Genomic DNA, 11,921 nt, shown 5'->3' with positions numbered 1-11,921 from the left:
TCTTGGCTATTTTGACCTACTGGCAGGAAAAACAATCTGGCACTATCAATCTCATCCCCAGATTATTGACACCAAACCTCCACATGTAATGTGTATTCAGACTGGCCTCTAAGGTGCTGTCTCTTGTCTCAATTTGCCTATTCTTTAAACTGAGATGCAAGCCCTAGGCAATAATTCTGATGGGCATAGACTGCCGCATGATTCTTAATAAGAAAATACCTTCCCTTGAAATGATTCCAGACCTCTATTCAGGGAGTTGGGGGCTATGTCCCACTCTCAGAACCTAGAGGTTTCATTCTTAGGCTTTCAAAACCTCCTGCCAAAATACCGTTCTACAAAAATCTATGCTTCTTAATTTGTTTCTAACAATCTGAAATGAATCACATGAAGTCACTTTCAATTTGCCACTGAAAATCTAGATCCCTCCCATTCTACCATAAAGCATGATTAAAGTTGGATTCCAGGTGTAGGTTGCTACCAAAATGCTAAACTCACCTGATATCATGGCAAAAAATAAATTTCACTATATAAATGGGCAAACCCGCAAGCTAAAAACAAAGAGAGCCATGCAAATGCCTATGCTTCTAGTACCAACAAATCTCTTCTCAACATCTACTTGTCATTAGCAGTTGTAGCCATGGATAGGAAATCTGAAATTATAAAGACAGAATGGCAATTGTTTGATAAAATCCCCCATAAGATAGAAAGCTTTGAAAAACAAGCAAATATTTAAAATTTACAAGAATCATCCTGGTGACATTTCAGAAAAACTCCAAAAGTGCTCGCTAATCCACCATACCACTCCCCCGAAGTTTAGATTGCAAATCAATTAGGGTTCGACGTCTAATTTAGGTCTATAAATTATGTAGATTCCAACAATTAATGAAGAATCATGAAAGCTTCTACACTATTCCCATCTCTTCGAACTTTTGGGTGTGTGGCTATGAGTGAATTATCAATAATTGTTAAAAAAGGCTCTATCACCAACTATATGTGTACCTGTAGATTTTTAAATCTTCAGACTATATTTTGATTCAACTTTTCATCAATTTACTTATTATTGTTATATTTTATTAATACTTTTTTATATTTATAGATTGTGTTATAATGTTTTAATTTGAAACTTCATTTTAGTGGAAGGATTCAAATAGGCAATGCTTACATAGACAAATCTCAAGTGCCGATTTGATGAAAGAATTTATTCAGGTTTTGAGAAATGTCAAAGGAAGATGATCCAAAATTCAAACATTCATTGACCTTACTATTATAATTTCTTTCAAAAATCCCCACGATGTGTTCAATTACTTTTTCACATCAACTGATCAACATTTATACTAAAAATATTCAATTTTTAAATACTTGTATAATCAATATCTTAAAAATGATTTTTTCATCTTTCAAATTCAATATTACTTAATTTTTTACTTTAGATTTTCATTTTGTTTTTACAAATAAAGATAAATTTTTAAATTTTAATGAATTTATTTATTAACAAAAGTATATAAGGGTCCCATGATTTATTAAGAGGTTATGATACTTGAAGTTCAAATATTAATATGTCAAATGATTTAGAATATAAGATATAATTGACATAAATAAGTCCAAATGATCTATGATACGAGATATGTTATGTAATTGATTTTCTTTATCACTTACTATTGCTTATAAAAACAATAACCATTGTTGCTTCTCTATTGCACTTTTACCATTAGCATTATATAATTGTTTTTGCCTCTCACATAATACATGTTAACTAACACATGTTACTAACTTAAAAAATTGGCAAATTCAATGTTATGTTAAATTTATATGCAAAGCTTACCGCTAAATCATTAAAGACATTCAAATCAAATGATTTAGATCTATTGTCCATTCATCAACAACCTACAAATTAACTAGCTAAACAACATCTTGATTCTTTATTACCTTATATTATTCAATTAAACATTTCATGACTGACACACAATAACCTTATTTCATACTCTCCACAGAAGGCAGGGACTCAAGCTCGAACATAGCTCTTGTTTTTATTTATGTTTTAAAATTTGATAACTATTTTAAATTATCATAATACCAATATTAATATAACCTATACACATACATAGACAACACATATTTTCAATCATAAGTCCATGGTTGAAAACATTCTTTGAAATATAATAATCCCTTTCTAATCAAGAGCAATCCAAACTCCATAAGGATATGATAAATACCAAACTCCTAAAGCTATGACCTTAGATGTTCTCATCTCTCAAGCTTAGGTTTGCCCTAAACTTTCCCAAAATATATTTTTTAGCCGATAGGCTATATGTGGAAACTTTGTTTTCGTAAAATTACTTTTTTGGCTGAAAAATTGTCACCCTTTGATTGGAAAATTGTCAGCATTTGTTGTTAATTATTTTCCAACCAGTTTTATCTCACTCTAACTCTTATTTTTTTCCTATTAATTTAATTTAATTAACTATTATCTACTTAACTCTTATTTATTATTATTAATTTATTTATCTCAATTTTTAACTATTGTATTTATTTTATAAATTAATTTTTCTATACTTTGAACTCTTAATTTTTATTTTTTTTTAAAGAAAATTAATTAGTTGTTATCCCAATGTTAGCTCATGTTTTTCTTTCTTTTTATTTAATTTTGATTTTTAAAATTGATTGAAATTTTAACTTTTAAATTATTTAAATTAGTTTATTTTTTGTACTTCAAATATTAATCTTTAGTTCAGCCAATATGATATTTGTAGGAGTTCTTATTTTTTTACTTTATTTTTAAATATTTCTCATATTCATTTTTTATATTAATTTTTAGAGATTTTTAAAAATAATTATTTTATTCATATATTTAAGCTAATATACTTTAAATTAGTTTAGTTTTTAGTTTTTATAATTATTTTTAAAAGTTTTATTTTTAAATTAGTTTAATTTTTCACTTTAAATATGATTTTGAGTTTAGCGAATATGATTAGCGATTAGGATATTTGTATGACTGAAGTTTTAGTTTTTAAATTGTTTTAATTTATTTTTAAAATTAATATAGTTTCCCACTCCCGTGACTAAAGAATAGGGACTATTGATTTTTCGTTTAACCAATATGATATGATATTTGTGAGAGTTGCTACTTTTAAATATATATTTTTAATATTTCTCATATTGATTTTCCATAAATAAAAAAAATACGGAGATTTTTTTTAAATGATTATTTTTTTCATATATTTAAATTGGTAGATTTTAAATTAGTTTATTTTTTATTTTTTAAAATGATTTTATTCATATCTTTAAGCTAATAGACTTTAAATTAATAAGTATGAGATATTTTTCCACAAAAAGTTAAATTGTGATATTGTTGCCACGGTTTAACTATGTAGTTTTTGAGTCAAACTCATTGACTCATGTTTAATGAGTAGTGATTTACAAGAATCCATATCTCATGATAATAAATAGAACACTTAGCAGTCATTGGATCTAGGTGATGCTCACAGAGGTAAGCATTGGGACTTTCATTAGTTTAATTTTTAGTTTTTATAATAATTTTAGTTCACATATTTTGCTCAACTTTATGAGTGTTATTTTTCTATATTATTTTCTTATTAATTTTTGATAATATATTTTTATGAGAATATTTTTTAGATGATAACTTATTAGTACATGATAAATTAAATAACTAAATATTATTTATTTGATTTATTACAAAATTAAATTTTATTTTACTTAAAGTAAACACCTATCTGCTCATGTTATAAGCACAAAAGCTTGCGATTGCTAGTATATATTATTTAGCCAATAGGCTATATGTGAGGATTTTGTTTTCGTATTTTTTTTTTTTGGCTGGAAAATTGTCAGCCTTTGACTGGAAAACTGTCAGCCCTTGCTGTTAATTATTTTTCAACTAGTTTTATGGCACTCCAATTTTAACTCTTATTTTTTTTCTATTTATTTAAGAAATTAATTAGTTGTTATCTTCACTTTTAACTCATGTTTTTCTTTCTTTTTTTGATTTTTAAAATTGATTGAAGTTTCAGTTTTAAAATTATTTTAATTAGTTTAGTTTGTTTTACTTCAAATATTAATCTTTAGTTTATCCAATAGGATATTTGTGGGAGAAATTTTTTTAACTATATTTTTTAATATTTCTTAAATTAATTTTTTATATTAATGTTTTCAGATTTTTAAAAATAGTTATTTTATTCATATATTTAAGTCAATAGACTTTAAATTAGTTTAAGTTTTTTATTCTATAATTATTTTTTAAAGTTTTAGTTTTTTACTTTTTAAAAAAATTAGTTTAGTTTTTCTTTTTAAATAGTGATTTTGAGTTTAGCTAATAGGATTAACAATTAAGATATTTGTATGATTGAAGTTTTAGCTTTTAAATTGTTTTAATTTATTTTTAAATTAGTATACTTTTTATTGATTTTAGTTTAGTCAATATGATATGATATTTGTGGTAGTTGCTATTTTTAAATATATAATTTTAAATATTTCACATATTATTTTTTCATAACTTTTTTTACGGAGATTGTTTTTAAATGATTATTTTTTCATATATTTAAGTTGGTAGATCTTAAATTAGTTTATTTTTATTTTTTAAATTAATTTTATTAATAGACTTTAAATTAATAAGTAGGAGATATTTTCCCACAACAAGTTAAATTGTGATATTGTTACGAGGGTTTAACTATGTAGTTTTTGAGTCAAACTCATTGACTTGTGTTTAATAAGTAGTGATTTACAACAATCCATCACTCATTATAATAAATAGAACACTTAGTAGTCATTGGATCTAGGCAGTGAGACTTCCCTTGGTTTAGTTTTTAGTTTTTATACTTCACTTTATATATTTTGCTACATTTTATGTGTTATTTTTTTCATAACATTTTCTTATTAGTTTTCCATAATAGATTTTAATTGGAATATTTTTTAGATGATAATTTTTTAGTATATGATAAATTAAATAAATAAATATTATTTATTTGATCTATAAATTTTATTTAAAGTAAACACCTACAAACTCATCGCACAAAAACTTGCCACAACTAGTATATATATCCTTCAAAAAGTAATGTGTAATTGAATATAATTGTAAACCATTGCTTTAAGATTTCAGATTTTATAATTTCAAAGTCTCTATAATATAAATGTTAGCATGATGAGATGATATGTAATTGCATACATATTACACGCTACTCTTCTGATTTTTCGAATTTATTTTATTTTTCACAACTTCTATATTTTCTTATTCTAAATCTTTATTTTATTTTTGACAACTTCCAATTTTTTAAAATTATAATATAAACATTATTGTTCAAATTAAAAAAATCATGCAAGCAAGACTCATGATAATTGTGGGGCGTTCCGCAATAAAGACACCAAATTCATCCTAAAAACATGAGAAAGTTCCGTAACTTTCTTCAGAAAGATCCTGCCATGGAATCCCAGGTACTGGACACAGCATATACCAAATATTAATTTATTATAACTTATAATAAATAAATAAATTGGAAGGCTTCTGATCCAGAGGCAAGTCCCGGACATCTAAGCTGACCTTGTGTTTTGACTTGATTTTTAATTTGTATTCTGCACGCAAGATTTTTGGTCTTAAATTAGACCAAGATCGATGAATTCGGAGTGATGTGTCAGGCAAATTGCATTCACCATTGGAGATCACTCTGCACTTGTGAGTTAGGCGCTTGATCACTCTGCACTCGTGAGATGGGCGGTTGGTACTTTCCTACCTCACTTTAGAATAGAAAATCCAATTCAAATTTTGGCTGGTTCAGGAAGAATGGTTGTTGGGCGCTTGCAAATTTAGTTAATTGCCAAATTGTTAGTTTCTATAAGCCATAAATTTCACCTCGTAACGCCCCATATAGAAAGTTTATGGATGGTTTGCAGCAAAGAAAAATTGTGTAAAATTTCTGGGTAGGAAGAATTAGTAAGCTATGAGTGCATCAAAAGCAGAGGCAGTAATGTCAGAAGATGTGTTGGGCATGGTGAAAGCTCTGAAAGAGGCTTCTCAGGAGTTACCCAAGAATGCTAAGAATGTGGAAAACTTGGTGGAAGAACTTAAGCGGCTGGAGGAGAGCGGGGCATTGAAGGATCCAAAGTTGCGGCGAAAGCTTCTGAGCTTTTGCAATCTGATGGAACCCCAGTTGGAGAGAGCTCGTAGGCTTGCCAGTAGAAGAGGTTTGAGATACTATATCTCGAGGGCCAAGGGGAAGGTTTTGGGGAATGACATCAGTAACGTGGCCAATGCAATGGAATCTGAGATCAATTTGTGGTTAGATCGGCAGAATATTGAGTATCTGTTGAAGCTTCTGGATAGCCCTGGTTGTAAAGAGGAAGAGATAATTGATGCCCTTGGTGTGTTTGAGGCTAAGGTTAAGGAAGGATACAATCCTGATCTGCAAGATGTTATTTTGTCTCTCAGGGTCTTTGAGTCCCTCACTTGTTTGTTCAGTAAGCCAGAGTCTTGGAGTCCTAGGGTTCTGAGGGAGGCTGCCTTTGCTTTGGCTGCTCTGGTTCACTTTAATAAAGATGTGTTTGTTAGTCAGGTTCTCATGTTGGGTGTTGTGGAGAATTTTTTAAGCATGGTTAAGGATTCCAGTGATTTGTCAATTGGGATCGTAAGTGTTATAGGGAGTTTGGTTACAGCGGGCAAGGGCGCGGTGGTGGATGAGATTCATGCCCATGGAGGAGTGAGCAAAATTGTTGCTTTGTTGGAGGACAAGCGCGAAGAGATGAAGGTGGTTGCAATTGAGTGTTTGTTTGAGATAGCTTACTATGGTCAGAAGGAAGTAATAGAGGCCATGCTAGAGGATGATATTGTGGGGAAGCTTGCACACCTTCAGCAGTCACAAGCTGGAGGTAATTTCATTGATTTGCCCATGCACTTCGAACGCAATGAATCAGCATCATCACTATTGTCATCCCACCATGATTCACAGTCTGATTTGGGTCCAGGAAATTCAATGGGATCTGGCAGCATTACTTCGCCGCAAAAGGATCCACAAGATTGTTTGGAGAACGTGGAGGATGAATCTGAAGATGAGGCAAAATCTTCTCCTCCTATTTCCAGGAGATCAGCAGAAAATTTCCTGGAGTCTGTTAAGTCAGGCGATGAGCAGCACTATATGGCTGTTGAAGAGTTTTGGCAGAAGCATCCGTTTGCAAGTGCTGTGTCCAGGTTTGCAATACAACTGGAGATAGGACAAGGTTTAAGGAAGAGGGAAAAGAGAGCATTGAAGCAGGAAATTCTGAAACGAGTTAGACAAGCGGTACCTTCTGATGCAGATGTTGCAACTATTTTTTCAGAGGTTTTATGGGGTCCATAGATTATGATGCCACTTTCAGATAAGCCCTAGCCATTGATTCCTTTGTAATTTCACGTATGTTTCGTAGGATCTTTGCATAAGCTGTCTCTTATTTAGATCTCTTCTATTATATTGCTTAAGAGTCCTTATGGAGATTCATACTCACTTCTCTTTATAGCTCATATTCTGAAACTTGTACGATAATTGATAATTTCTGCTCACCACTTTTGAGCAGAAGTATTGGTTGTTTATCACGGCAACCCAGCTTGCAGGGTGTTCCTGTTGTACGAGTGCATTTATTTTATTCTGTATCTATGAAGCCTGTGAATTTTGAACTCTTTATACATATCTCAAGAACAGCATTGTTTCATTCCCTATGCATTTGTACCAGGCAGAAAGGGAAGTCCTTATTAGGCTCATGTATACATTGAATTGTATGTGCACGCTTGTACATTGACTATTTTGTTAATGTAAAGAATCTAGGCAACATTTGGCTGCCTTTCATGGCTGTGGCATTTCGTGAAGATGTTTCAACTTTCAGCTTTGATAAAACTGTTTATACTTTTATAATTTTATTTTGCGAGTGTGCACTTATAAACACATATGATAGATATCATGAAAACAAAAAGAAAAAATCTATATATATATCATCATCGTCACATAAAATAAAATGCAATACATGCATATACATAATATCATCAAGTAAAATAAAAAGAAAACACAGACAATATATATATATATATATATATATATATATATATATATGATCGTCAAATAAAAGCAAATGCAATACACATACATAAGCACATCTATAGTTTGCAAACTCTCCAAGGACTCCCTGAGTTGAGTACTCTCTATTATTTTTTCCTCTGGGTGATTCCTCACATGTTTAACTATCACATTTTTATAGAAATAAAAAACCAAGGGTAAAAATGTCAATGCTGGTTAAAATGTGTTTTTCACATGCTGTATTTGCTATAAAACCATGCATTTTCTCTTTCAAGATGTCAATTTATAAGGTTATAAATTTTGTAATTAAATTTTACAAAATGTTTCTGTAAGAGATTTTTATTTTACTTCTTTCTAAGTTGTCGAGTTTTCGATGAGTTTTTACCAAATTGAAAATTTTGGGCTTGCTGAGTACTCTCCAAGTCTGAGTCTGCAAAGCATGCACACATCCACATACACATACATACATATAAAAGTTTCTGTCACTACACAGTTGCAGGATATTAGAAGAATCAAATCTGGTAGTGGGAAACATTTCCTAGGCAAAGCTTTTCAGGTTTTTAGTGATGGTGGCCTAGAACATGAGCTTGAGAATGGAACCCAGGACTTTGAGGTGAACATTTGAATCAGTTCTACTACCTCCTTGTTGTCATCAAGTTGAACTATTATCCAAGTTAATTCTAACCAAGAACAATTAGACTTTCTTTTCTGTGAAACATGCTACCAGGTATGGTTACAATAATGTGCTACATATTACAGTTAACCTTTGTCATGCTCTCTCCAGCAACAGACATAATGAAGCAACATTCCTTATTATTTGCTAATTAGTCCTAGCTAGCATTAACCTCGACCTATGTTCATAACCAGTCATAATTTAAGTAAGCATCTCTGTTGGTTGTTAACCTTTGTCATTCTCTCTCCGACAACAGACATAATGAAGCACCATTCCTTGTCATGCTCTCTCCAACAGCAGACATAATGAAGCACCATTAGCATTACTCTCAACCTATGTTCATATCCAGTCATAGGTATAACTTAAGTAAGCATCTCTCTTGGTTGCAATAATTAAATTTGGTAAACTCCATATGTCAAAGCTTACTTAATGTACAAGAAACTTTTTCCTGCATTTTTACCATGTGTTTGTAGGTTGAAAAAACCAGCTATTCAATCAACAAACTATTGACCAATCACAATATGCTTAGTTTGATCCCTTTTGAAGCTTGTTCTTCTGTAATGGAAGCCGTGCAGTGTGGTATCATATTCTTTAGAGCCAGGCAAATTTGAAAATTAATTGAAGATTGTGTATATATTCTGGGGGACAGTTTCTCTGACTGCAAGAGAGCATGCATGCCCATGATTTTTTTTTTTTTAACACCGTGTTTTCTTTGAGGTCCACCCTGTTGATCTTTTTGAATTTTTTTATCATTAGAATGTATGTTTCTGGATTGAACTGTGTAAATTTATTTGCATCAACATTTCCGATCATACCCATTGATCCATTATGAGGATGTAAGAGAGCTGTATCATCTCTGCTTATGGTACAGGTCCATCTCTGCTTATGATAGGCTTATTTGTAGCCCATTTTGATATGCTTGACTTTGTGCTAAACTTTGGCAACCTATTTTAAGGAACTTGTGCAACTTGAAACAAAAGACAAATAAAAACTACATTTTGGTTTAAAAGGTGCTGCAATCGTACCTTTAAACTTAAAGTAGTGTTCCGCCATTTTTAAGTCTGTAGGTAGAAGGCTGACTTTTGTGGTGTACTGATAAAAATTCAATACGAACTCACTATTGTGCTCAGGCCCTTTCTTCACTACTACCCTTTCTTCACTGTACATGTAGTAGTGCTCAAGTGAGCATGCAGCTTAAATATATCAGAAATTGCTCAACAGATTTACATTTTTTGAATCGCCGACCGACTTGGTGAATGCCAAATTCAAAACCAGTCAAGAAACTGTTCTGATTTTAGTGCAAGATTTTTATGAAATCATTATGGAAATGTTTGGCAAACCCTAAATTATAAGGCAGCAATGCCAGTTTTTAGTGTGGGATGCTTATAACAGCATTGTGCTCATGTTTGGCAAGTTCCATATATCTTTTTAGGAAGAACATATAATAAATAATTTGTCTTTTCCAGATGTGGGTACAACGGTACGACAATTTTTTCCCTTGGGTATGGGTACTGTACACACACAGATGTATATTTATCCACACATACACATATACGTATACATACATACGTACATGCATACATTTACGCGCGCGCGCACACACACACACACAAACATACATAAATAAGTATGTATGTAAGTATATGTACACGCATTTTCACAAAATTATAAATTATAAGAAGAGAGAGATACTCATAAATCCATAATTGCCAATAAGTGTAATTTTTGTACCCATCATAATATAATATTCATAATTAGTGAAAATGATAATACTCAAGTCTCAAAATGTCATTATGCAATAAAAATTCAAATCCCAATCAATATTTAATATTCATATGCATCTTCTGGTGAAGATGCATCAAGTTGAACATTTGGTTCAATTTCATTTGGACCACAATCTATCAGATCGCCACTCCCACTAGCTGTGCCTTTGTCAAGTGCAAGACCAAAGACTTGGGCAAGTTGTACAACTATAGCACCTAAATCCGTACACTTAGGGGCGAGCTCTCAAATTCTTTGTCACATGCTCATTGTACTCAGATTTCTTATGTGACAATAGATGAAGGTTGGAGTGCATGTAGACCAAATCCTTTGCTTATTTGCACCAAATGGTTGGCTTGACCAAGTCGATGGACAATGCACTTCAATTCCTCACAGCTGAAGAACAACTTGCAACTTGTTGAGTTTGCAGACAACATTTTGTACTTAATTTTATAATTCAAGAATCAAAACATAAAACATCAAACATACATCTTATAAAAATAGATTTTAAGATAACTATGCAGAAAATTGAGAGATCTGTGGAGTCATGGCGGGTATGTGGCAGTGTTCAGGAGATGGAGCACAGCGCAGGAAAGTTTTGTTGGGCTGTGCAATTGTGGCTAGTGGCAAGGATCTTTAGAAGGGCAAGGTGAAGAAATCTGCCAAGAGTGCTCTAGGCATCCTGATTTCCGACCCACTCAGGGTTCTGAAGGAGGGTTTTTGGGCAGCCCCTTCCCCCTGATATTTGTCTGGCTACTGATCACAGTCATCGGCTCCTCTCCTCTGAAGGTTGCAGAAACAGGCAAAATCCTTACCACATCTGTTCTGATTTTTGCAAATGACAAGTTATCAAGGAAAGCCCTAAGCCATGGCCTGATCCTCCTCCTTCAAACTCTTTATTACCTAATGCAACTCGTGCCAGCATGCAAGTCTGCTCTTTGGGGTATTCTGTAATTTTTTTGGTGGATGACCCAGTGGATTTTCATTTGACAGATCCAAGCATTGATGATATTTTGGCTGAGATCAGGAGCAGATGTCTTCTTGCTTGTTGCTTGAGCAAGTGGCCACTGGTTGATCAGTTTGCTGAATGGATGAAGCTTACTTGGAGCAACCTTTCCACTCCTGTCATTGACATTCTTGATTTTGGTTTTTTCTGCCTCCATTTTGCTTCTGTGGAGGGCTGTAATTTTGTGATGCAGGATGGCCCTTGGTTCTATGGTCAGCTGGGCCTCAGTATTTCAGTTTGGACTCCTTTCTTTTACCCTGCAGCTGCTAAGATCACCTTAGTTCCCATTTGGATCAGACTGCATAACCTCTCACCAGTTGTGTGTGCAGTGGAGCTCATTAAGGACATGATTGAGCAGATTGGATCCTTTTCTAAGTTGGATTTTGTTTTAGTTGTTCCCCAAAATAGATATACCAAGGTTTGTGCCATCATCAAT

General features: G+C 32.2%; 1 protein-coding gene across 1 annotated transcript; it reads left to right on the top strand.

Moving 5' to 3' along the window:
• The first annotated feature begins 5,324 nt into the window (after positions 1-5,324).
• Positions 5,325-7,831, top strand: LOC149567044 (uncharacterized). Its single transcript, XM_089820270.1, has 2 exons — positions 5,325-6,870; positions 6,967-7,831. The coding sequence occupies exons 1-2, from the start codon at positions 5,946-5,948 to the stop codon at positions 7,335-7,337; spliced, it is 1,296 nt and encodes a 431-aa protein (XP_089676396.1). The 5' UTR covers positions 5,325-5,945; the 3' UTR covers positions 7,338-7,831.
• The last annotated feature ends 4,090 nt before the right edge of the window (positions 7,832-11,921 follow it).

This window comes from Cupressus sempervirens, chromosome 3 (genome assembly GCF_028749045.1).
Source record: "Cupressus sempervirens isolate cs-2001-9-10 chromosome 3, ASM2874904v1, whole genome shotgun sequence".
Taxonomy (NCBI): Eukaryota; Viridiplantae; Streptophyta; class Pinopsida; order Cupressales; family Cupressaceae; genus Cupressus; species Cupressus sempervirens.
Note: the sequence above shows the minus strand (reverse complement) of the source record. Positions and strands in the feature narration are given on the sequence as shown.

Bases quoted from the DNA above. Each gene is read 5' to 3' on its own strand.
- LOC149567044 (XM_089820270.1), top strand. From the start codon at position 5,946: ATGAGTGCATCAAAAGCAGAGGCAGTAATGTCAGAAGATGTGTTGGGC. The intron at 6,871-6,966 runs GTAATTTCATTG...ATTTGGGTCCAG, and splicing joins TCAGCAGTCACAAGCTGGAG to GAAATTCAATGGGATCTGGC.